Source organism: Pleurodeles waltl, chromosome 5 (assembly GCF_031143425.1).
Source record: "Pleurodeles waltl isolate 20211129_DDA chromosome 5, aPleWal1.hap1.20221129, whole genome shotgun sequence".
Classification (NCBI taxonomy): Eukaryota; Metazoa; Chordata; class Amphibia; order Caudata; family Salamandridae; genus Pleurodeles; species Pleurodeles waltl.
The window spans coordinates 159581302-159608658 of NC_090444.1; the positions used below are offsets into that span (position 1 = coordinate 159581302).

General features: G+C 45.7%; 1 protein-coding gene across 2 annotated transcripts in view; it reads right to left on the reverse strand.

The window, feature by feature from the left end:
- MIA3 (MIA SH3 domain ER export factor 3) overlaps window positions 1–27357 on the reverse strand; it is a 441987-nt gene that overhangs the window by 185939 nt on the left and 228691 nt on the right. For both annotated transcript variants that reach the window (XM_069233852.1, XM_069233851.1), the window contains exons 16-20: window positions 27061–27183; window positions 26838–26961; window positions 1193–1248; window positions 493–583; window positions 255–393 (exon numbers count right to left, since the gene is read on the reverse strand). In XM_069233852.1, the coding sequence (XP_069089953.1) occupies window positions 255–393; window positions 493–583; window positions 1193–1248; window positions 26838–26961; window positions 27061–27183 (533 nt within the window). The remainder of the gene's footprint in view (window positions 1–254; window positions 394–492; window positions 584–1192; window positions 1249–26837; window positions 26962–27060; window positions 27184–27357) is intronic.

Below are 27357 nucleotides of genomic sequence, written 5' to 3' on the forward strand. Positions count from 1 at the left end.
GCAAAGCTCTATAGTTATTTTGTTTTTTTGCTCCACGACAGAGCAGCCATCTGTCTGGAAGTAACATTTGGGATAAAGATTATTCAATAAACTGCAATTAACATAAACTGAATGGGAACATATGAATACAAATTAGTTTGGGTTATTGTTGTAGCATATTGAGCAGGATTGAGTCCCAACATAACCATGAAAGTCAGCTACATCAGGCTGTCATAAATGAATCGAAAGAATTATGGAATAAAAATAGCATTTACTTCTGCAGTGCCATTTCCTTCTGTTGGTAAAGCTCAGTCAAAATCTCCACTTTCTGCTGCAGAGTCTTGCACTCGTTTTCTAGACGAGACTTTGCAGTCTGCAAAGATCCTGTGTCGTGCTCAAGTTTCTCGATTTGCTCTGGAAGAAAAACCAGTGTAAGAAAAATAAATTAGTTATCTGGCCTAGGCAAAGTATGGCTTCTGAACTTAAAGCCAAAATATACCCCTCAAAATCTACCTTCTAGTTCATGCCTGGCAGAGATCTCATCATTTAACTTGGTCTTCAAAAGGTCTCGATCCTCTTCAACTATGGATAATGTTGTTTTCACCTATTGGAATGAAGCAGATAGTGGTAAAGATGATGGGGAGCTAAAAGCCACACCGATCATTATATTAGCAACACAAGGCTGCTAGTAAATGCCTTAAAAGTAGAGTAGATGGATGGAAAGCTACAGTTGTGGCCGCCAGACACCCTTAGTGCAGGATGGTGGCAAAGGCATGGTTCAAGGGCCTTTGTCCAGGTTTGCACTATACAAATAATACATACATATAGTTCTGCACCATGTACCCTCCTGCAACCAGGCTGGTTCTGGGGATCATAAACACACCCTGTTCTCCAAACCTTTGTCTTGTGTGTTGTTCTACAGAGAAGATACGTGGTGAGTTTGAGCCCAGTGTAAAATATGTAGCAGTGTATGCAATGAGGGATGCAACAGTATGGGAGAGGTAAGGTCTATGCTACTAAGGTAAACTGTTGGACACCTGATTGTAGCCCCCTATCATGCAATAATACTCAATTTCCTGAACTCGTGAAGATGAAGGCAGAGTTGGCCATACTAGGAGCGGAACTCATGTCATGTAGGTGACAGGAAATGTCAGCTGTAAGTACGTACTCCACTAGCCCACCTCTTAATAGATAAAATTAACAAAATACATACCCTTGAAACGTCCATCATCTGTTTGATTTGAGTCTTCATTTTTTCATTACGTTTATCTGCAAAAAATTAAGACATAAAAAAGTGATAAAAAGCAGCTATCTACCTGGTGAGTTTATTAATTTTTTTTAAAATGGGGCTCCTTAGAATTGGTGATAGGTAGGAATCCTCACTGTTGGGAAAGCGACAGAAAAAAAAGACGTTTACAAATTTAATGGATCATTTAACAGTGGCCATCTACTGAACGTTGTCACAACACATTTTACATCCCAACCAGACGTCATCAAATAAGGGACATACTAGAACCAAGCGTCATGCTTCACACTGGACAGCCTCTTGAAATCTGCACAGAAAAAAACGGTTACCTCTCCTGCTAAATATATGTGGGAGTCATCTGAAGATTTAATATATGAACAAATATTATATTAAAAGCTTGTGGATTTTGAAAGGAATTTAAAACATTTGGGTCAAAGATCAGGCCATTTAAGGTTCATGTTTTGAAGTTTGTATATGGTCTTCCAAAAAGGAAGCCAAACCACTGTAAGAACTATGCAATATCCTTAATGAATTTGTTAACAGCATAGATGTATTCTCTGTATCATCATCCCTTGTTTCCAAAGTTTCTTAGGAATATTAGCAGTTTCCCTTTTCTATACATTTTTGTAAGAATAATTCAAAATAGCTGGACAAAAAAAAGAATTAGCACTGGGTATCAAGGCTAAATGGGCATCTATAGGTAACACAGTGAGCAGGCATCTTAAGAATACTGTAGGAAGTTGGCTCTGTATGCACTATTTCAAAGTAAGGAATAGTATGCACAGAGTCCAAGGGTTCCCCTTAGAGGTAAGATAGTGGCAAAAAGAGATAATACTAATGCTCTATTTTGTGGTAGTGTGGTCGAGCAGTAGGCTTATCAAAGGAGTAGTGTTAAGCATTTGTTGTACATACACACAGGCAATAAATGAGGAACTCACACTCAGAGACAATTCCAGGCCAATAGGTTTTTGTTATAGAAAAATATCTTTTCTTAGTTTATTTTAAGAACCACTGGTTCAAATTCTACATGTAATCTCATTTGAAAGGTATTGCAGGTAAGTACTTTAGGAACTTTGAATAATCACAATAGCATATATACTTTTTACATAAAACACATATAGCTATTTTAAAAGTGGACACAGTGCAATTTTCACAGTTCCTGGGGGAGGTAAGTTAATGTTAGTTTTTGCAGGTAAGTAAACCACCTACGGGGTTCAAATTGGGGTCCAAGGTAGCCCACCGTTGGGGGTTCAGAGCAACCCCAAAGTCACCACACCAGCAGCTCAGGGCCGGTCAGGTGCAGAGTTCAAAGTGGTGCCCAAAACGCATAGGCTTCAATGGAGAAGGGGGTGCCCCGGTTTCCAGTCTGCCAGCAGGTAAGTACCAGCGTCTTCGGAGGGCAGACCAGGGGGGTTTTGTAGGGCACCGGGGGGGACACAAGTCCACACAGAAAGTACACCCTCAGCAGCGCAGGGGCGGCCGGGTGCAGTGTGCAAACAAGCGTCGGGTTTGTAAAAGGAATCAATGGGAGACCAAGGGGTCTCTTCAGCGGTGCAGGCAGGCAAGGGGGGGGGGCTCCTCGGGGTAGCCACCACCTGGGCAAGGGAGAGGGCCTCCTGGGGGTCACTCCAGCACTGGAGTTCCGATCCTTCAGGTCCTGGGGGCTGCGGGTGCAGGGTCTTTTCCAGGCGTCGGGATCTGGGAGTCAGGCAGTCGCGGTCAGGGGGAGCCTCGGGATTCCCTCTGCAGGCGTTGTTGTGGGGGCTCAGGGGGGACAACTTTGGTTACTCACAGTCTTGGAGTCGCCTGGGGGTCCTCCCTGTAGCGTTGTTTCTTCACCAGTCGAGTCGGGGTCGCCGGGTGCAGTGTTGCAAGTCTCACGCTTCTGGCGGGAATTGTAGGGGTCTTTAAAGGTGCTCCTCTGGAAACAAAGTTGCAGTCTTTGTTGAACAGGGCCGCTGTTCTCGGGAGTTTCTTGGTCCTTTTAGAGCAGGGCAGTCCTCTGAGGATTCCGAGGTCGCTGGTCCTGGGGAAAGCGTCGCTGGAGCAGTTTTCTTCCAAAGGGGGGAGACAGGCCGGTAGGGCTGGGGCCAAAGCAGTTGGTGTCTCCGTCTTCTCTGCAGGGTTTTCAGCTCAGCAGTCCTCTTCTTCTTTAGGTTGCAGGAATCTGAGTTCCTAGGTTCTGGGGAGCCCTTAAATACTAAATTTAAGGGTGTGTTTAGGTCTGGGGGGTTAGTAGCCAATGGCTACTAGCCCTGAGGGTGGGTACACCCTCTTTGTGCCTCCTCCCAAGGGGAGGGGGACACATTCCTATCCCTATTGGGGGAATCCTCCATCTGCAAGATGGAGGATTTCTAAAAGTTAGAGTCACCTCAGCTCAGAACACCTTAGGGGCTGTCCTGACTGGCCAGTGACTCCTCCTTGTTATTCTCATTATTTCCTCCGGCCTTGCTGCCAAAAGTGGGGCCGTGACCGGAGGGGGCGGGCAACTCCACTAGCTGGAGTGCCCTGTGGTGCTGGAACAAAGGGGGTGAGCCTTTGAGGCTCACCGCCAGGTGTTACAGCTCCTGCCTAGGGGAGGTGATAGCATCTCCACCCAGTGCAGGCTTTGTTACTAGCCACAGAGTGACAAAGGCACTCTCCCCATGTGGCCAGCAACATGTCTCGAGTGTGGCAGGCTGCTAAAACCAGTCAGCCTACACGGGTAGTTGGTTAAGGTTTCAGGGGGCACCTCTAAGGTGCCCTCTGGGGTGTATTTTACAATAAAATGCACACTGGCATCAGTGTGCATTTATTGTGCTGAGAAGTTTGATACCAAACTTCCCAGTTTTCAGTGTAGCCATTATGGTGCTGTGGAGTCCGTGTTTGACAGACTCCCAGACCATATACTCTTATGGCTACCCTGCACTTACAATGTCTAAGGTTTTGCTTAGACACTGTAGGGGCACAGTGCTCATGCACTGGTGCCCTCACCTATGGTATAGTGCACCCTGCCTTAGGGCTGTAAGGCCTGCTAGAGGGATGACTTATCTATACTGCATAGGCAGTGTGAGGTTGGCATGGCACCCTGAGGGGAGTGCCATGTCGACTTACTCGTTTTGTCCTCACCAGCACACACAAGCTGGCAAGCAGTGTGTCTGTGCTGAGTGAGGGGTGCCCAGGGTGGCATAAGATATGCTGCAGCCCTTAGAGACCTTCCCTGGCATCAGGCCCCTTGGTACCAGGGGTACCAGTTACAAGGGACTTACCTGGATGCCAGGGTGTACCAATTGTGAAAGCAAAAGTACAGGTTAGGGAAAGAACACTGGTGCTGGGGCCTGGTTAGCAGGCCTCAGCACACTTTCAATTCAAAACATAGCATCAGCAAAGGCAAAAAGTCAGGGGGTAACCATGCCAAGGAGGCATTTCCTTACACATACGCACTAAATGCACTCTAAATAAAGGTTGCTCAGAACTTCAGAATAGTTACCTTTGTTTGGCACTAGTAAGGGTAAATAAATGTACCATTCTACAAACCTCATCTGGAACTTCCCTAGAATTAAATCATACAGACCAGATCTTTTCCAGAGGATCATTGTGCGATTTAAGTTCTAGACTCAAGAAGGCCCATTGTCTATGTGCATTTTGCTTTACTTTGTTGCCAACTTAAAAACAAAACAAAAAACCTTGCATGGGGTCAAACATAATTCCGACTGCGTGCTTTACCTGAAGCTAATAGAGGGCTCTATTAACCAGAAGGATAGGTACAAGATTTTAGAATTCCATTGACAAACATAATTCAGTTTGGAATATTTTTGAAAATCTATAAGAGTCGACTATATGGCCTTTGAGTTTCTTGTACTGGGAGGGTGGGGGAGGGGTTAATTCATAGATCTGTACATCAGCTCCTGCTTGTTAGGTCGAGCATTTGACCTTGTGTATACTTTTAGTATACTCCTTATGGCTTAAAGCAATTTAATTTGTTGCTTGCAGTGTCCTTTAAAATTTCTTGCTCGCTAGTGGTCAGTTCTGCCTTTGTCTCCCTCCTTTTTCTGTTTCAGAGCAGTGACCAACTACTCTATTATTCCACTTTGGTTTCTTTATCTGTTGCTTTGACAGACTATTTTTGTTATTTCTATGGTGCTCCCCTTTTACCGAGGGTGTTTTAGGCAGGTAGCTGCCTGCGTTTTATTGCAGCATTCCGTTCCTTCCATCTCCCCCCATGTTGCTGACATGTTTTATCCTCGTTTCCCTTTGGCTCCTAAAATAAGCTTATTTTACAAAAGAAACACTGGTCATTTAGCTCACTACTCATGAAAGCCATAATATGCACTTTCTGGTAGAGTGTAGCTAAACCTAGAAACAATGATGTGAAACTTGCGTAGCCTCGCATCACATCTCGAGTCCCTCTCTCCAGGGCCCTTCCCTGCCAGCACTCACGACATCGCATTCATGGCATTGCTTATCTCCTTTACTGGGGCTATAAATCTCCTCAGGCTGCTCTGCTCCTTGAAATGCAGGCAAGAAAGCTTGCAAAACTTGTCATTCTGTTAAAATAAAAATAAAATACTTTTCCAGCCCAATTTTCTATTTTCTATTCAGATATTTACACAACGCGAGGTAGTGCAGTCATCTCGTCTCTCCTCAAGGGCTTGTGATTTCCGATGTCAGTAGCCACCAGTGACCACCAAAACATAGCAGGAAAAGACGAAATTATGAGACAGGGTTGACCAAATTATGTGGCAAGAAAAGTCCAATTCTGAATTTACAATGCCAATAGCTTGAACTCAAGAAAATGCGAGACCTATTGCACTGCAAATGCTTGTCATTTATGTTTGTGAGAGTGCATCATTAACTATGTGGGTAAAAACATAAAAATTGATTTTATAAATGGTGGATCCCTTCCTTCCACTTATTTGATCTTCACATTTCTGGAGATTTTAGCTGTGAGGTTTAACAGAATCGAACTTTGCATAGACTAAAGCATTTTGGTAAGCTAATGTACTCTCCTTTTGTGTTTTGTTAAATTGTAAAAAAAAAAAAAATACATTTAATGTGCAGCTTTTAACTTGGTTCAGAAAAATCAATCAGAAAAGGAAGATGATCTGAGGATGGACCTAAATACTTTTCTATTCCTTTTACTTGCTTAACCACTCAGGGGGCACATTTTATGGGAAGTCAAAGATTCTCTTTGTTTACTTCTCAAAAGCAGCAAAAACATTTACCATCAGTTTAGATTTAAATTGTATTTGGCACTGCCTTTTCCAAAATACTGGTTGGGTATACATATTTCTTGTTTAGATATAGTACTTTCTATATTACTGCTCTTAAATGCAGCTTAGTTTGGCTATTGTATGTTTGCACATGGATTGTAATATTCTGCAGCACATTTTATACCATAACATAGAGAGTTCATTCTAAGGAACTGTTACTTTCTCTACAGATGCCTAGAGGAGTGACAAAGTAGAAAGACGTTTTCAGGGAAAATGGATCTGCTATAAAGAAATTACAATAGGCCCTCAGTCAACAAAAATAAGATTAATTTACAAGGATGATGACAACTGATGATCCAGGTTGTGACAGACATAAAAACCCCGCCAGAACTCATGAATCACACCTGCAAACTGTTGCCAATGAATATATGTTGGAACAACGCATGCTGGAACCTACGCATTCCTCAACAACATGGTCGGAACAACGACTGCGTTGTTACCACTAATGCCTTTACCACAAAAGCCTTAACAACAATTTTCTGCTGTAAAGGCATTCCTGATAAAGGCATGCGTGGAATGGCATGCATGGTTCCAGCATGCGACCCCGCCCCAAAAACTACCCAACCCCGCCCCTAAAACTACCCTGAGCCCACACCCCAACCCTAAGACCTAAAATTACCCCAACCCCTCACCCCTACAACTACACCCCAACCCTACCCTTGCCCCACTTACTTGACTGCGCCCTCATCCAGAGTCTGTTTTCCTCTGCCTTAACCATATATGTTTGTTGTTCAGATATGCGTGTATAAGGCAGAGGAAAACAGGGTAGTTGTTCAGGAACGTCTACCTGAACGTCTGTCGTTTTTCAGCCACAGTAGTTCAGGCTGCTTCCTGTTGCCACCACCAACATGCTGGCATTTTGCACCAAATACTCCAGAGACCCCAGAAGAGGGCTGAACTCTGCTTGAAGATTTTGGTAAGGCACATAACGTGCTACGCAGCATGTTCAGGTTTTGGTGTGTAGGAAAGTGCCCCTGTTTGATTCACATGGTCACCCCATTTTTTGCATGGTACATGATGCAATTTTGACTGAAAGTGCACTGGGTACCTGCTAACCAGGTCCCCAGTGCCAGATCTCTTTCCCTAAAACTGTACAATTGTTCCCCAGTTGGCAATTTCTTTGGCCCCCCAACTCCCTAGTCACTGCAAGCTGCATGTCTTGATGCAGCTAAAATTGAAAACACGACATAGCACAAAGCCTGCGTGCCATGTCCCCTAACAGTGCGTGCAATATATGTAAGTCTCCCCTACAGCGGTCTTCAAGGCCTAAGGAAGGGTGCATTATACTGCATGAGCCTTAGAGGAGCCCCCTGAAAACCTACCAGCTACCAGTGTGCGGACTGACTAGTTTGAGCCAGCCTCCCACCCCCAGAGAAGAGTCTGGCCTCCCAGGGTGAGAGCTTTTGCTCTTGGGCAGTCAACCAGAAAGCCTACTTTGAGAGATTTGTTTTACACCCCACCCAGCGGGATGACATGCAAATCTACATTCCAAGGAAGGAGGGGCTTCAAAGAAGCCTGCCGTCCTTGGTATGCAGATGTGGCTTCCCTCACAGGAGAAATGTCAACACCTCTGCCCCAAGGCCCACTTGGCACCTGGACAGGCGGGAAATTTGGTATTCAGTGTCCACCCCTCAAGGTCAGTCCCCTCCCTAAGGTGTGCAGCCTGAGCTATACACAACTTTTAAAGAATCTGCCATCTTGGTGTAGGCACATTTATGAACTCTGGGACAGGGTTATGGCCACTTCCTGACCTAAGGGGTAAGTAGCCCATTGGCTACTCCCCAAAACACCCTTAAATGTAGTATTTAGAGGAGCCCCTGGCACCAGGAAATCAGATTCCTGCTGACCTACGAAGGACACTGAAGAGCCGCAAAAGCAAAGAAAGAAGTAGTTGACAAGGACCCAGCCCTGCCAGCCTGTCTGCTGCTCCTGCTGAATTACCCCAAAGTTGTCTTGTCCTGCAGCTGTGGTGCCTTCAAAACCTGGTAGAAATGCCTGTCTTTAGAAGACCCAGAGCTGGAGCAGCAGAGCTGCTTCCCTGCATCTACAGGCATCCCAAGACAAACTGCGATGACAGACCAACCCAAATCTGAAATCTGTAAGCACCGCTGCCACTGTGCCGCACAGCCCGAGTCGAAGTGGACCAACAGTGCCAGCGTGGTTCCCCAGCCCTCTGAGATGAAGTCCACCTAGGACTTGATCACCGCAGACCAACGACATGGGGGCCTGCCTGCAGAGGCTGCAGGTAGGCCCCCATAACCGCGTGCGCCACAGTGAAGAACTCCTTTCACGACTGACCGTGGAGAGAAGGACTGAAGATGTTCATACATCCTCGGACATCCAAAGATAGGAACCCTGGTGTTCTCACGACTGGCTCCCCAGTCCTCACCTGCAGCATCTTTTTGACCGGACCGATCCACATAGATTAACATTGGGCACCAGACATTGTACTACACCTTTACACCCGGCTGCCCTAGTGCCACCTGGTGTGACCTGTTGGAGTGGTCCTGAACCTTGCTCAATACTTACCAAGAATCCAGGAGATTTGCCTCACAAGTCGCTGTACTGTATCTGGTTTGCAGTCTTTGTTTTCCTCCATAGTATTGCACTGCAGCTCTCTGAAATTGGACTAAGTGTCAACTTTTCAAACCTGGAAAGATTTTTCTTGCAAAACGTACTTACCTGAACAATCTGATTCTGGTGCTAAAATATACATAAAGATTGTTGTTATTTTTGTAAACTGGTGTTGATCTCCTTCTCATTTATTGACTGCTGCAAGTGTCTTGCACTCCTCTGATAAGCCTACGGCTGCTGGACCACAGTACCCCTATAAGAGCACCTCGGGACTGCTAGAGCAAGCCCCTTTCCATTAGTAAGGGAACCCCTTGACTCTTTGCGCCATATATCTCATTTTGATATATCATATAGAGAGCCAGCTTCCTGCAGCATGCACACAATTAAGCTCTCCTTCCTCCACTCTCATCTGTTTCTAAATAGAAGAGAATGGCTAGCAAACAACGGGGAATCGTTTCAGGTGATACTGTGAGGACTTTAATGCTTTATGAGTACCTTCTTTTTATATGGAAAAAAAGACTGCCCACATTTGCATTCCATTAGCAAACTAACCCAGTTGGTGGGGATTATTCATCTTGATCTAAGTGGGGGGATTAGCAGGGCTGTTTTTGATGACCCCCCCCGGCCCCTTTCAGTTGATATGGGTGGGTCAAAAACAGAAAGGTTGAAGTCTGCTGCTTATCTTCTCCAAAGGGTCATTCTATTTTACCAAGCTCCACAAAAAGTGGTAAAAAACCAAAAGCTTAGGAGGTACATGAATAACAATTTATTCAAATCTATGATCTTCATGAGGACCTTGACATCACACAAACTGCTACACTTTCAACAAGATCTGGGTTTCCTCATCACTTGAAAAACTCACAGCGACAGCATTTTTTGTGCCTTGGTAACTTTGAGGTTCCTTCAGAAAGCTCTGTTACCGCAGAAGTAAACACCGCCCTGATTTTTAAGTTGTAATTGTATTTATATAGCGCTTACTACCCCTTACGAGGCGTCAAAGCACTTTTCGGCAAGTAGCACACTACTCTGGAACCCAAATGGATTTGTAGTGGATTAGTATAGGGAAATATGAGGACGGTATTAGAATAGGGAGGTATAAGTTAATTTGAGCAGAGGACATGTGGGTCTGTTAGTTCATTTGAATAGAATAATGGAGGGATAGAAAAGGGAAGAATCCAGAAGTGTTAATTGGGAGATCATAGTAGTAAGATGAGGTTTGGGATGATTAAAGGAGAGGTGGAGGATGTAAAAGTCTGTAGTAAGGTATCTGGGAGATATCAGTACTTAAATGGGGTTTGGGATGAGTCAAAGGAGGGATAAAGGAAGGAGAATTTAGTAGGGTTATAGTAGTTTCATAGTCGTAAAGTGAGGTTTGGGGTGAGCCAGGAGGAGCAGACAAGGGAAGACTCTGGGAAAGGTTATTTTGGAGATCATAGTAGTGGAATGGGTTTGGGACAAGTCAGAGTGTGGAGATAGAGGATAGATTAGAGAGGTGTAAGGTGATGGTCAGACAGAGTAAAGCTTTCGAGAGAGTACAGTTTTTTCCCCTCTTGTACGGTAGGATTTGAGTAGTAAATATATAGATACATGATTATATAATCAAGGGAATAAATGTGTAAGGAATATAATATATTAAGATTGAAAGTGTATCAAACACAGGTTTTCAAGAGTTACAGTATTTGAAGTTGATTTGTGTACTTTTATAACAGTATTTTATCTTTCCTCAATATTTCAATAGTGAAATGCTTGTAGATAAATAGTTAAGATAATATTTACCTATGGTGATTGATAAAATAAAAACAGACTCCTAAGCATCTAATCAAGCAACTTATACAGAAACTATGCAAAGACCTATGGACATGTTAAGTGTAGAACATTTATATATACACACACACACATATAAATGTATATATATGTATATATACACACACATATATATATATATATATATATATATATATATATATATATATACACATATACATACTGTAGGAAGTTGGCTCTGTATGTGCTATTTCAAAGTAAGGAATAGCATGCACAGAGTCCAAGGGTTCCCCTTAGAGGTAAAATAGTGGTAAAAATAGATAATACTAATGCTCTATTTTGTGGTAGTGTGGTCGAGCAGTAGGCTTATCCAAGGAGTAGTGTTAAGCATTTGTTGTACATACACATAGACAATAAATGAGGTACACACACTCCGAGACAAATCCAGCCAATAGGTTTTTGAATAGAAAAATATCTTTTCTTAATTTATTTTAAGAACCACAGGTTCAAATTTTACATGTAATATCTCATTCGAAAGGTATTGCAGGTAAGTACTTTAGGAACTTCAAATCATCAAAATTGCATGTATACTTTTCAGGTTATTCACAAATAGCTGTTTTAAAAGTGGACACTTAGTGCAATTTTCACAGTTCCTGGGGGAGGTAAGTTTTTGTTAGTTTTACCAGGTAAGTAAGACACTTACAGGGTTCAGTTCTTGGTCCAAGGTAGCCCACCGTTGGGGGTTCAGAGCAACCCCAAAGTTACCACACCAGCAGCTCAGGGCCGGTCAGGTGCAGAGTTCAAAGTGGTGCCCAAAACACATAGGCTTCAATGGAGAGAAGGGGGTGCCCCGGTTCCAGTCTGCCAGCAGGTAAGTACCCGCGTCTTCGGAGGGCAGACCAGGGGGATTTTGTAGGGCACCGGGGGGGAAACAAGCCCACACAGAAATTTCACCCTCAGCGGCGCGGGGGCGGCCGGGTGCAGTGTTAGAACAAGCGTCGGGTTCGCAATGGAAGTCAATGAGAGATCAAGGGATCTCTTCAGCGCTGCAGGCAGGCAAGGGGGGGCTTCCTCGGGGAAACCTCCACTTGGGCAAGGGAGAGGGACTCCTGGGGGTCACTTCTGCAGTGAAAGTCCGGTCCTTCAGGTCCTGGGGGCTGCGGGTGCAGGGTCTTTTCCAGGCGTCGGGACTTAGGTTTCAGAGAGTCGCGGTCAGGGGAAGCCTCGGGATTCCCTCTGCAGGCGGCGCTGTGGGGGCTCAGGGGGGACAGGTTTTGGTACTCACAGTCGTAGAGTAGTCCGGGGGTCCTCCCTGAGGTGTTGGTTCTCCACCAGCCGAGTCGGGGTCGCCGGGTGCAGTGTTGCAAGTCTCACGCTTCTTGCGGGGAGATTGCAGGGTTCTTTAAAGCTGCTCCTTTGGATAAAGTTGCAGTCTTTTTGGAGCAGGTCCGCTGTCCTCGGGAGTTTCTTGTCGTCGTCGAAGCAGGGCAGTCCTCAGAGGATTCAGAGGTCGCTAGTCCCTTTGGAAGGCGTCGCTGGAGCAGAGTTCTTTGGAAGGCAGGAGACAGGCCGGTGAGTTTCTGGAGCCAAGGCAGTTGTCGTCTTCTGGTCTTCCTCTGCAGGGGTTTTCAGCTAGGCAGTCCTTCTTCTTGTAGTTGCAGGAATCTAATTTTCTAGGGTTCAGGGTAGCCCTTAAATACTAAATTTAAGGGCGTGTTTAGGTCTGGGGGGTTAGTAGCCAATGGCTACTAGCCCTGAGGGTGGGTACACCCTCTTTGTGCCTCCTCCCAAGGGGAGGGGGTCACAATCCTAACCCTATTGGGGGAATCCTCCATCTGCAAGATGGAGGATTTCTAAAAGTCAGAGTCACCTCAGCTCAGGACACCTTAGGGGCTGTCCTGACTGGCCAGTGACTCCTCCTTGTTGCTTTCTTTGTTCCCTCCAGCCTTGCCGCCAAAAGTGGGGGCCGTGGCCGGAGGGGGCGGGCAACTCCACTAAGCTGGAGTGCCCTGCTGGGCTGTGACAAAGGGGTGAGCCTTTGAGGATCACCGCCAGGTGTTACAGCTCCTGCCTGGGGGAGGTGTTAGCATCTCCACCCAGTGCAGGCTTTGTTACTGGCCTCAGAGTGACAAAGGCACTCTCCCCATGGGGCCAGCAACATGTCTCTGGTGTGGCAGGCTGCTGGAACTAGTCAGCCTACACAGACAGTCGGTTAAGTTTCAGGGGGCACCTCTAAGGTGCCCTCTGTGGTGTATTTTACAATAAAATGTACACTGGCATCAGTGTGCATTTATTGTGCTGAGAAGTTTGATACCAAACTTCCCAGTTTTCAGTGTAGCCATTATGGTGCTGTGGAGTTCGTGTTTGACAGACTCCCAGACCATATACTCTTATGGCTACCCTGCACTTACAATGTCTAAGGTTTTGTTTAGACACTGTAGGGGTACCATGCTCATGCACTGGTACCCTCACCTATGGTATAGTGCACCCTGCCTTAGGGCTGTAAGGCCTGCTAGAGGGGTGTCTTACCTATACTGCATAGGCAGTGAGAGGCTGGCATGGCACCCTGAGGGGAGTGCCATGTCGACTTACTCGTTTTGTCCTCACTAGCACACACAAGCTGGCAAGCAGTGTGTCTGTGCTGAGTGAGAGGTCTCCAGGGTGGCATAAGACATGCTGCAGCCCTTAGAGACCTTCCTTGGCATCAGGGCCCTTGGTACTAGAAGTACCAGTTACAAGGGACTTATCTGGATGCCAGGGTCTGCCAATTGTGGATACAAAAGTGCAGGTTAGGGAAAGAACACTGGTGCTGGGGCCTGGTTAGCAGGCCTCAGCACACTTTCAATTGTAAACATAGCATCAGCAAAGGCAAAAAGTCAGGGGGCAACCATGCCAAGGAGGCATTTCCTTACACAACCCCCCCCCCAAACGAAAGAGGATGAGACTAACCTTTCCCAAGAGAGTCTTCATTTTCTAAGTGGAAGAACCTGGAAAGGCCATCTGCATTGGCATGGGCAGTCCCAGGTCTGTGTTCCACTATAAAGTCCATTCCCTGTAGGGAGATGGACCACCTCAACAGTTTAGGATTTTCACCTTTCATTTGCATCAGCCATTTGAGAGGTCTGTGGTCAGTTTGAACTAGGAAGTGAGTCCCAAAGAGGTATGGTCTCAGCTTCTTCAGGGACCAAACCACAGCAAAGGCCTCCCTCTCAATGGCACTCCAACGCTGCTCCCTGGGGAGTAACCTCCTGCTAATGAAAGCAACAGGCTGGTCAAGGCCATCATCATTTGTTTGGGACAAAACTGCCCCTATCCCATGTTCAGAGGCATCAGTCTGCACAATGAACTGCTTAGAATAATCTGGAGCTTTTAGAACTGGTGCTGAGCACATTGCTTGTTTCAGGGTGTCAAAGGCCTGTTGGCATTCCACAGTCCAGTTCACTTTCTTGGGCATTTTCTTGGAGGTGAGTTCAGTGAGGGCTGTCACAATGGATCCATATCCCTTCACAAACCTCCTGTAATACCCAGTCAAGCCAAGGAATGCCCTGACTTGAGTCTGGGTTTTTGGAGCTACCCAGTCCAGAATAGTCTGGATCTTGGGTTGGAGTGGCTGAACTTGGCCTCCACCTACAAGGTGGCCCAAGTAAACCACAGTTCCCTGCCCTATCTGGCATTTGGATGCCTTGATAGAGAGGCCTGCAGATTGCAGAGCCTTCAAAACCTTCTTCAGGTGGACCAGGTGATCCTGCCAGGTGGAGCTAAAGACAGCAATATCATCAAGATAAGCTGTGCTAAAGGACTCCAAGCCAGCAAGGACTTGATTCACCAACCTTTGGAAGGTGGCAGGGGCATTCTTTAAACCAAAGGGCATAACAGTAAACTGATAATGCCCATCAGGTGTGGAGAATGCTGTTTTCTCTTTTGCTCCAGGTGCCATTTTTATTTGCCAGTACCCTGCTGTCAAGTCAAAGGTACTTAAGAATTTGGCAGCACCTAATTTATCTATGAGCTCATCAGCTCTTGGAATTGGATGAGCATCTGTCTTGGTGACAGAATTGAGCCCTCTGTAGTCCACACAAAACCTCATCTCTTTCTTTCCATCTTTGGTGTGAGGTTTGGGGACTAAGACCACTGGGCTAGCCCAGGGGCTGTCAGAGCGCTCAATTACTCCCAATTCCAGCATCTTGTGGACTTCCACCTTGATGCTTTCCTTAACATGGTCAGACTGTCTAAAGATTTTGTTTTTGACAGGCATGCTGTCTCCTGTGTCCACATCATGGGTACACAGGTGTGTCTGACCAGGGGTTAAGGAGAAGAGTGCAGGAAACTGTTGTAGGACTCTCCTACAATCAGCTTGCTGTTGGCCAGAGAGGGTGTCTGAGTAGATCACTCCATCTACTGTGCCATCTTTTGGGTCTGATGACAGAAGATCAGGGAGAGGTTCACTCTCTGCCTCCTGATCCTCATCTGTTACCATCAACAGATTCACATCAGCCCTGTCATGGAAGAGTTTAAGGCGGTTCACATGGATCACCCTCTTGGGGCTCCTGCTTGTGCCCAGGTCCACCAAGTAGGTGACCTGACTCTTCCTTTCTAGCACTGGGTAAGGGCCACTCCATTTGTCCTGGAGTGCCCTGGGAGCCACAGGCTCCAGAACCCAGACTTTCTGCCCTGGTTGGAACTCAACCAGTGCAGCCTTTTGGTCATACCAAAACTTCTGGAGCTGTTGGCTGGCCTCAAGGTTTTTGGTTGCCTTTTCCATGTACTCTGCCATTCTAGAGCGAAGGCCAAGTACATAGTCCACTATGTCCTGTTTAGGCTCATGGAGAGGTCTCTCCCAGCCTTCTTTAACAAGGGCAAGTGGTCCCCTTACAGGATGACCAAACAGAAGTTCAAAGGGTGAGAATCCTACTCCCTTCTGTGGCACCTCTCTGTAAGCGAAAAGCAGACATGGCAAGAGGACATCCCATCTCCTTTTGAGTTTTTCTGGGAGCCCCATGATCATGCCTTTTAATGTCTTGTTGAATCTCTCAACCAAGCCATTAGTTTGTGGATGGTATGGTGTAGTGAATTTATAAGTCACTCCACACTCATTCCACATGTGCTTTAGGTATGCTGACATGAAGTTGGTACCTCTGTCAGACACCACCTCCTTAGGGAAACCCACTCTGGTAAAGATACCAATGAGGGCCTTGGCTACTGCAGGGGCAGTAGTCGACCTAAGGGGAATAGCTTCAGGATACCTGGTAGCATGATCCACTACTACCAGGATATACATATTTCCTGAGGCTGTGGGAGGTTCTAGTGGACCAACTATGTCCACACCCACTCTTTCAAAGGGAACCCCCACCACTGGAAGTGGAATGAGGGGGGCCTTTGGATGTCCACCTGTCTTACCACTGGCTTGACAGGTGGGGCAGGAGAGGCAAAACTCCTTAACCATGTTGGACATATTGGGCCAGTAGAAGTGGTTGACTAACCTCTCCCACGTCTTGGTTTGTCCCAAATGTCCAGCAAGGGGAATGTCATGGGCCAATGTTAGGATGAACTTCCTGAACAGCTGAGGCACTACCACTCTCCTAGTGGCACCAGGTTTGGGGTCTCTGGCCTCAGTGTACAGGAGTCCATCTTCCCAATAGACCCTATGTGTTCCATTTTTCTTGCCTTTGGACTCTTCAGCAGCTTGCTGCCTAAGGCCTTCAAGAGAGGGACAGGTTTCTTGTCCCTTACACAGCTCCTCCCTTGAGGGTCCCCCTGGGCCTAAGAGCTCAACCTGATAAGGTTCAAGCTCCAAAGGCTCAGTTCCCTCAGAGGGCAGAACTTCTTCCTGAGAAGAGAGGTTCCCTTTCTTTTGCTGTGTTGCAGTTGGTTTCCCAACTGACTTTCCTTTCCTCTTGGTAGGCTGGGCCATTCTTCCAGACTCCAGCTCTACTTGTTCACCCTGTGCCTTGCATTGTGCCCTGGTTTTCACACACACCAGTTCAGGGATACCCAGCATTGCTGCATGGGTTTTTAGTTCTACCTCAGCCCATGCTGAGGACTCCAGGTCATTTCCAAGCAGACAGTCCACTGGGATATTTGAGGAGACCACCACCTGTTTCAGGCCATTGACCCCTCCCCATTCTAAAGTAACCATTGCCATGGGATGTACTTTTTTCTGATTGTCAGCGTTGGTGACTGTGTAAGTTTTTCCAGTCAGGTATTGGCCAGGGGAAACCAGTTTCTCTGTCACCATGGTGACACTGGCACCTGTATCCCTCAGGCCCTCTATTCTAGTCCCATTAATTAAGAGTTGCTGTCTGTATTTTTGCATGTTAGGCGGCCAGACAGCTAGTGTGGCTAAATCCACCCCACCCTCAGAAACTAGAGTAGCTTCAGTGTGGACCCTGATTTGCTCTGGGCACACTGTTGATCCCACTTGGAGACTAGCCATACCAGTGTTACCTGGATGGGAGTTTGGAGTGGAACCTTTCTTGGGACAGGCCTTGTCTCCAGTTTGGTGTCCATGCTGTTTACAGCTATGACACCAGGCCTTTTTGGGATCAAAGTTTTTACCCTTGTACCCATTGTTTTGTGAAGAGGCTCTGGGCCCACCCTCCTGTGCAGGTTTTTGGGGGCCTGTAGAAGACTCTTTACTATTTTTAGTTTTGGTTGTCTCATCACCCTTCCCCTGGGGAGTCTTTGTGACCCCTTTCTTTTGGTCACCCCCTGTTGAAGTCTTGGACACCCTTGTCTTGACCCAATGGTCCGCCTTCTTTCCCAATTCTTGGGGAGAAATTGGTCCTAGGTCTACCAGATGCTGATGCAGTTTATCATTGAAACAATTACTCAATAGGTGTTCTTTCACAAATAAATTGTACAGCCCATCATAATTACTTACACCACTGCCTTGAATCCAACCATCTAGTGTTTTCACTGAGTAGTCAACAAAGTCAACCCAGGTCTGGCTCGAGGATTTTTGAGCCCCCCTGAACCTAATCCTGTACTCCTCAGTGGAGAATCCAAAGCCCTCAATCAGGGTACCCTTCATGAGGTCATAAGATTCTGCATCTTTTCCAGAGAGTGTGAGGAGTCTATCCCTACACTTTCCAGTGAACATTTCCCAAAGGAGAGCACCCCAGTGAGACCTGTTCACTTTTCTGGTTACACAAGCCCTCTCAAAAGCTGTGAACCATTTGGTGATGTCATCACCATCTTCATATTTTGTCACAATCCCTTTGGGGATTTTTAACATGTCAGGAGAATCTCTGACCCTATTTATATTGCTGCCACCATTGATGGGTCCTAGGCCCATCTCTTGTCTTTCCCTTTCTATGGCTAGGAGCTGTCTCTCTAAAGCCAATCTTTTGGCCATCCTGGCTAACAGGAGGTCATCTTCACTGAGAGCATCCTCAGTGATTTCAGAAATGTGGGACCCTCCTGTGAGGGACTCACCATTTCTGACTAACACAGTTGGAGACAGGACTTGAGGGGTCCTGTTCTCCCTATTTAGGACTGGAGGAGGGACATTGGCCTCCAAGTCACTAATTTCTTCCTCTGTGATGTCATCATCAGAGGGGTTGGCTTTTTCAAACTCTGCCAACAGCTCCTGGAGCTGAATTTTGGTAGGTCTGGAGCCAATGGTTATTTTTTTGATATTACAGAGAGACCTTAGCTCCCTCATCTTAAGATGGAGGTAAGGTGTGGTGTCGAGTTCCACCACATTCATCTCTGTATCAGACATTATTTTGCTAAAAGTTGGAAGACTTTTTAAAGAATCTAAAACTGTTTCTAGAATCTAATTTCAAACTTTTAACAACCTTTTAAACTCTAAAAGACAATGCTAAACAGGGACTTAACACACAAGGCCCTAGCAGGACTTTTAAGAATTTAGAAAAATTTCAAATTGCAAAAATGAATTTCTAATGACAATTTTGGAATTTGTCGTGTGATCAGGTATTGGCTGAGTAGTCCAGCAAATGCAAAGTCTTGTACCCCACCGCTGATCCACCAATGTAGGAAGTTGGCTCTGTATGTGCTATTTCAAAGTAAGGAATAGCATGCACAGAGTCCAAGGGTTCCCCTTAGAGGTAAAATAGTGGTAAAAATAGATAATACTAATGCTCTATTTTGTGGTAGTGTGGTCGAGCAGTAGGCTTATCCAAGGAGTAGTGTTAAGCATTTGTTGTACATACACATAGACAATAAATGAGGTACACACACTCAGAGACAAATCCAGCCAATAGGTTTTTGTATAGAAAAATATATTTTCTTAATTTATTTTAAGAACCACAGGTTCAAATTTTACATGTAATATCTCATTCGAAAGGTATTGCAGGTAAGTACTTTAGGAACTTCAAATCATCAAAATTGCATGTATACTTTTCAGGTTATTCACAAATAGCGGTTTTAAAAGTGGACACTTAGTGCAATTTTCACAGTTCCTGGGGGAGGTAAGTTTTTGTTAGTTTTACCAGGTAAGTAAGACACTTACAGGGTTCAGTTCTTGGTCCAAGGTAGCCCACCGTTGGGGGTTCAGAGCAACCCCAAAGTTACCACACCAGCAGCTCAGGGCCGGTCAGGTGCAGAGTTCAAAGTGGTGCCCAAAACACATAGGCTTCAATGGAGAGAAGGGGGTGCCCCGGTTCCAGTCTGCCAGCAGGTAAGTACCCGTGTCTTCGGAGGGCAGACCAGGGGGGTTTTGTAGGGCACCGGGGGGGACACAAGCCCACACAGAAATTTCACCCTCAGCGGCGCGGGGGCGGCCGGGTGCAGTGTTAGAACAAGCGTCGGGTTCGCAATGGAAGTCAATGAGAGATCAAGGGATCTCTTCAGCGCTGCAGGCAGGCAAGGGGGGGCTTCCTCGGGGAAACCTCCACTTTGGCAAGGGAGAGGGACTCCTGGGGGTCACTTCTGCAGTGAAAGTCCGGTCCTTCAGGTCCTGGGGGCTGCGGGTGCAGGGTCTTTTCCAGGCGTCGGGACTTAGGTTTCAGAGAGTCGCGGTCAGGGGAAGCCTCGGGATTCCCTCTGCAGGCGGCGCTGTGGGGGCTCAGGGGGGGACAGGTTTTGGTACTCACAGTCGTAGAGTAGTCCGGGGGTCCTCCCTGAGGTGTTGGTTCTCCACCAGCCGAGTCGGGGTCGCCGGGTGCAGTGTTGCAAGTCTCACGCTTCTTGCGGGGAGATTGCAGGGTTCTTTAAAGCTGCTCCTTTGGATAAAGTTGCAGTCTTTTTGGAGCAGGTCCGCTGTCCTCGGGAGTTTCTTGTCGTCGTCGAAGCAGGGCAGTCCTCAGAGGATTCAGAGGTCGCTAGTCCCTTTGGAAGGCGTCGCTGGAGCAGAGTTCTTTGGAAGGCAGGAGACAGGCCGGTGAGTTTCTGGAGCCAAGGCAGTTGTCGTCTTCTGGTCTTCCTCTGCAGGGGTTTTCAGCTAGGCAGTCCTTCTTCTTGTAGTTGCAGGAATCTAATTTTCTAGGGTTCAGGGTAGCCCTTAAATACTAAATTTAAGGGCGTGTTTAGGTCTGGGGGGTTAGTAGCCAATGGCTACTAGCCCTGAGGGTGGGTACACCCTCTTTGTGCCTCCTCCCAAGGGGAGGGGGTCACAATCCTAACCCTATTGGGGGAATCCTCCATCTGCAAGATGGAGGATTTCTAAAAGTCAGAGTCACCTCAGCTCAGGACACCTTAGGGGCTGTCCTGACTGGCCAGTGACTCCTCCTTGTTGCTTTCTTTGTTCCCTCCAGCCTTGCCGCCAAAAGTGGGGGCCGTGGCCGGAGGGGGCGGGCAACTCCACTAAGCTGGAGTGCCCTGCTGGGCTGTGACAAAGGGGTGAGCCTTTGAGGCTCACCGCCAGGTGTTACAGCTCCTGCCTGGGGGAGGTGTTAGCATCTCCACCCAGTGCAGGCTTTGTTACTGGCCTCAGAGTGACAAAGGCACTCTCCCCATGGGGCCAGCAACATGTCTCTGGTGTGGCAGGCTGCTGGAACTAGTCAGCCTACACAGACAGTCGGTTAAGTTTCAGGGGGCACCTCTAAGGTGCCCTCTGTGGTGTATTTTACAATAAAATGTACACTGGCATCAGTGTGCATTTATTGTGCTGAGAAGTTTGATACCAAACTTCCCAGTTTTCAGTGTAGCCATTATGGTGCTGTGGAGTTCGTGTTTGACAGACTCCCAGACCATATACTCTTATGGCTACCCTGCACTTACAATGTCTAAGGTTTTGTTTAGACACTGTAGGGGTACCATGCTCATGCACTGGTACCCTCACCTATGGTATAGTGCACCCTGCCTTAGGGCTGTAAGGCCTGCTAGAGGGGTGTCTTACCTATACTGCATAGGCAGTGAGAGGCTGGCATGGCACCCTGAGGGGAGTGCCATGTCGACTTACTCGTTTTGTCCTCACTAGCACACACAAGCTGGCAAGCAGTGTGTCTGTGCTGAGTGAGAGGTCTCCAGGGTGGCATAAGACATGCTGCAGCCCTTAGAGACCTTCCTTGGCATCAGGGCCCTTGGTACTAGAAGTACCAGTTACAAGGGACTTATCTGGATGCCAGGGTCTGCCAATTGTGGATACAAAAGTGCAGGTTAGGGAAAGAACACTGGTGCTGGGGCCTGGTTAGCAGGCCTCAGCACACTTTCAATTGTAAACATAGCATCAGCAAAGGCAAAAAGTCAGGGGGCAACCATGCCAAGGAGGCATTTCCTTACATATACACACACATACATACACACACACATTTCCATAATATATATACACATACATACACCTACACATACATACAAACGTACATTTAATTGAAGTAAAATATACATTTGTTAAAAAGGCCTAAAGTGTATGTATATATTTTAAGATAAAATGGTTATATTTATTTGTACAAAGAAATAGATATATCTAGATTTGTACACAATCAAATTACATATGTTTGCACACACAGGGATATGAAGTCCATTGCTGCGAGTATGGTGGTTATGTAGGAAAGAGCCAACTCTTGAGTAGTCTTCTGAAGATAAGATAGTTATCCGTGGATCTTATATTTGGGGGTAATGAATTCCATAGTTTGGCCGCTTGAACAGAGAAAGATGCACCACCTTCTGTTTTTTTCTTGTATGGTGGTGTTTTGAGGCAGGGTGCCAATCGTGAGCGGAGATTTCATTGTTGAATGTATTTGGCGATTTTATTCCTGATGAAAAACAAACGTGGTCCTGTTCCATGTATTGCTCTGTGGATGATACAGAGCAGCTTGAAAGTGCATTTTCTGGCAACAGGTTACCAATGTAGGGCGCTGAAGGCAGTGGAGATGTGAGCTAGTGGCTTTACATGTAGGAGTGCTCTGGCAGCAGAGTTCTGAATGCGTTGTAGTTTTTTCAAAGTAGACAGAGATGATCCATGGTAGAGGCCATTGGCATAAACCAGTTTAAGTAGTACAAGAGAGATCGTAGCCTGCACCTTGTGTGAAAATCCGAGATGGGGGAAGATGCGTTGCAGAGTTTTCATGGTGATGAAGCTTGAACTGGCTAATTTGTCCACTTGAGCATTCACTGTTAACTTGGAGTCCATGGCAATTCCAAGGTTTCTTATTTCTTTAGATAGTTTAGGAGGTGGCCCCAGATCGTCAGGCCAGGCACAGAGTGGATCATAATTTTTCCATTTACCATATGTGCGAAATTTCTGTTTTGGAAGCATTCAGTTTGAGATGGCTCCATGTCATCTACTGGTAAACGGTTCTGAGGCAACTGAAATTTGTGAGTTTACAATGTCCTTGGAGCATTCCAGTTTAAGTAGGATCTGTGTGTCATCTGCATAGTTGTAGCATGTGAGTTGAAATGAATTGATCATTGTTGTTAATGACATCATGTAGATGATGAAAAGCATGGGTGAGGTGATTGAGCCTTGAGGGACCCCTGATTTTGTGAAGTAGGGTTTGGATGAAAAAGGGGGGGAGTATGGACGACGTTAGTTCTGTTTTGAAGGTAGAATGTGATCCAGCCGTGAGCAGTAACCTCTATGCCGGCTTTGCAGAGTCTTTGTATTAGAATGTCATGGTTAAATGTGTCAAAGGCAGCTGAGAGAGCCAGGAGAAGTAGTGCAGCAACTCCATTGCGGTCTATTGTGTTTTTAAGATCATCCCAGATGGCAAGGAGGACAGATTCAGTGCCTGTTCCTAGGTGGAATCCAGTTTGGTAGTCTGAAAGAATGGAGTTATCTTCAATGAATTGTGACATCTGGGCGAAAGCTGCTCTATCAGTTTGCCCAGGAAAGGAGCATTTGTAATTGATCTGTAGTTGTAGAGGTCCTGCGGATCCAGGTTTGTTTTCTTTAATAATGGGCATATGCATGCCTTCTTAAGATCTTCAGGAAAGATTTTCATAGTTAAAGAAATATTGATGGTTCTTCTTATTGGTGTGGCAGCACAAGATAAAAGAATATTCCTGAAGATGTGTGGTGGACAAGGGTCAGTCGGAAGGGCAGCTGGAAGGCCTGCTTGCTTTGACCAGATCCATAAAATCACTTTGCGATATTTGTTTGAAGGAGTGCAGGGGCTTGTTTGGCTTATTCTTGGAGGGAATTTTTGAAAATGGGTTGGTGCTGGTGGTTTTCCTTTGTTTTAAATAGGAGTTCAATGTGTCTGCCTTGGTTGTATCATGATTGACAGTCACCACATGGTTTGAACCTTGTAATTTGGGGTGAAAGATCCTTCCATCGCATACTGGATTTCAATTTGTGAAAAGCGTCAACAGCGACAAAAAAAAAAAAAAAAAAAAAAAAAAAAGGAGTGGAGCTCCAGACCTGTGTTCGAAGGCTTGCAAAGAAGGAAAACAAACGCCAGCAGTCAGGGGTGGCGCTTACATGTGACTCCGCTCCATCACTTTCAGGGCAGAACAAAGCCAACTTGGAACCACGTGGAGTCACCTAGCAGTGCACAGAAGCACTGCTGTGAAACGCCTCCGATCCAGTTTGGCGCCTGGGGAATGTTCTAAAGATGAGGAATCTACAATTAGAACTATTCACCAGAAACAACAAAGTTATATGATGGTAAGTCACAATTAACATGGAGTCTTTTTTTGTATTTGGCTAGCCACAATTAACATGTTGTTAAGCAAAGCATTAAGCAGTGCATTCGCTAGTTATTGTGGGACACAGGTATAACTCAGCAGCCATGTGAGTTTCTTTTACCTCAAATTGTTGAAATCAAACCTTTTAATCCAGTTGTTTTGGCTGTGGTATGTCCTTAACATGTATTCAGGTATGCCTGACATTTGCGACACACAGCACTTTTGCCAAAACACTCTACAGCTAGAGAGCAAATGGTAGAAAATAATGAAGTTCAAAATTAGAACAGCACATGATAACCAAAAAGCAAGACATGAGAGGTACACTAAATTAAGCCAGGTTAGTGACCCCCCAGAAGGGACCTTGTTTCTCACCAGAGCACAAAAAAAGAGGGACTAAGCACCTGTGGAGAATATGGGCAGCAGAAATACAGACTAAAGGGGACTGCATGTAGAGACAGGAGGTACACAAAAATACATGGCAAACATTAGGTTAAGAGTTGTAGAGAAATTAAGGAAGTGCAAAATTTTCCTTCCATAAATATCACAGATCTGTAGATGCGTGCAATAAAAGAAATGAGGTTTAATAAAAGAGGAAACAGGCAAAGATCACTCCAGATTTATGGAAGAGGAGGAAAGTGGGAGAGCACATGGTGTTCTCTCTTGCAGTCTCTGTACTTTGCACCGGCTACTGGTGGTTCAATGCCACAATTTAAAGTCTCTGCATAACACTCAGCTTTCGATCCAGGCACTGGTTTTCCCCTCACACCATACACATATATAACCCCGCTCAACTCAACTGCTATTTCCCCACGGCCGGCCTATGTTCCCAGTGATGCAGTTCCGGCGATGCGGACCTCTGCCACATATTGTTGTCCTGTTCCAGCCAAGTCCCCTACTGGCAGGATATCCACACTGCACTCTGTGAAGTCACCAAACTCTCTGATATATATTCATGAGAGGCTTGTGTCCTCTGTGTTTTCAAACACAGAATCAGACACTCCATCCGCATACCATTCGCTGGCCTAGCCCAACTACTGGCCAAGCGGATGCTCACTATGGAATGGAGGGCCCCATCCACTCCGCTCCTGACAGCTTGGCAGAGTGCAGTACGTAAATGGGGGACTGCGGAGGGAACCGCCCTCCGCTATGAAGAAGCATGCCACATTTGCAAACGCCCCATATCCCCGGAGTGGGAGACGCTATTGATAATTCTTCAATCTTATGCCCCAGGAAGACCTCCCTCAGTGATCCCGCCATTCCACCGCTCCATTCTTCAGCACTCACTACGAACAACCCTTCCATAACTTTGAACTACACATGCCCACCTCCCTGGTCCACTCTACCCTTACCCCCATCAACCTCCCACATACCATGATTCTGCAGCAAGCCCACCTTCCTGCCATTACTTTGTAACCTCTCCTGCCACATACAACTTGCTACTAGCTCTTCCTGTTATCTGCTACTACATGATGGGCTATGTTTGCCTCCGAAACCATTCCGCTCTAGAGTTCCTGTGGTACAGGTTACACACAGTAGCCATTTTTCTTTTAATTTATAGATACTGCACCATTGTTTGTGGTGTCCTATGTAAGCACTGTGGTTTGGTGTTCCCCACTATTGTGTTTCTTTGTAAAATTCCAGAATACAGATTTTCACTGCACCAATATGTTTCATGCACCTTGTAAAACTATAATTAAAAACATTTTTAAAAAAATCAATAAGTCCACTCTACAAGTTAACCGAACATAATCACTGATGTTCTCAAATTAAAATTCCACCAACCATTGTATCGGAACCAGTAGCATTTATGCGGAACGAGGACATTATTATGGCACAATAGTGCTAAAGAAACAACTAAATCACTGTGGTTCAAACAAAAAGGTAGTGAGTATCCTAGATAGGTGAAGGTAATTAGCTTGAATTCTTTTTCCAGTATCCTTCTGATCAGTATGCCAGAAGGTGTAAGGATTACCATGAAGGACTTCTTCTTCGGAGACTTCTTAGTCATTTCCTTTTCAACAATGCTTTACATGTCTGAGACTTTTCCCGGCACTATGTTGGTTTCTTTGAAGTTGTTTACGGTTTTAATTACTGTTGGATAAGCTTTTGTCTAAGATCTATATGCAGACTGTAACTTGGTTGTTTTGTCTTTTACCTTCTCCACGCTAGTGAATGCTGTCTGATGGCTAATGACTAAATGATTACTGTGGCTGACAACTGTTTGATGTCTCAAAGAGGTAGATGAGCTTACAATTAAAGGTCTGTTGTTAATTAGCGTCAGGTGTTTAGAAAGTCAGGATCAATAAATTGGGATGTACAAAAGAAAGGGGAGATTTTGCCTGGAAATGGCTGCTGCAGGCAAAGACTGGCCAAATTAAACTTTGTATAACATGTTATCAATAACAAAACTATGTTTATCCGGAGGATTAAGAAAAGTAGATTTGTGTTGTTTTGATTTGCTGCTGTATTTAGACAAGAAAATAAAGTAGTAGGCTATTTGTGTTTGTGTATTAAACTGAACTGGAATACTGAGAACATTAAGCAGACAAAATCATAATCAGTTAGCTTGGAAGATGAAGATGGAGATGGTACAGGCAAATGTTGAACTTCACACCAACAATGCATATCTAAGAACAGTTTAACCCTACCTTTTACCAATTAAAACAGCATCCAGAGGGTATTAATTCACATATGTTGAGGAGTAGCACATATGCTTCCACAAATAAGTTGCTATATTTTCAATTTCCCTGACTCAGAGTACCATCAGATGTGTCCTCCTTCGGTTTATGAGTTAGTCTGGGTCGGGGGGCCCTGAAATAGGAACCCAACTGCTTAGAAGCCATTTTTGCCAGCACCTTCACTTGTGCTTTCCCTCCTACAGACAGATGCTGAACGGCTAACAGTAGAGATTAATTTCTGGCAACAACCTTGTAAAACCGAAGCATAAGCATTACTTAGGGGTCACTGTGACTGTAGATGCTGTGAGATTTTACCTGGACAGTCCCCATTGGCCAGATCACCACCTCCTTTGTCCCAGCTACTGGCGTCATCTGCCTGAGGTTCGGAGTCACAGAAAGCATCAATCTGCTTCAGTTGCATTATGCAATTGCTCAAGACCTATTAGAAAAATAAAATGGCATTTATTAGCAGCGTTCCAATCCCTGTGCTGTGCACAGTGTGTTAGCAGTGTTAGCAGTATAACCCCTAACAACTTACTTCAATTTCATTTTCTTTGTAGGAAAGGGCTTCTTCCATATCTTTCTGAGATTTGTGATACAGTTTTATTTGTTCACTGAGCTCACTGTGTCTCTCACTCCAGCCTTCTGCTTCTTTCAGTAGCTGAAAATTAAAGCAACACATGTTGGCATTCAAAGGTTTTTGATTGCAGCAATTCAAGAACTACCCTTGATATATACAAGGGGATGATGGAAAACAAAAACTCAACAACTATGGGGATACTGGTTCGGTTCAGTACCAGTCATGCAGTGTAACACTTGTAACATTACACAGATT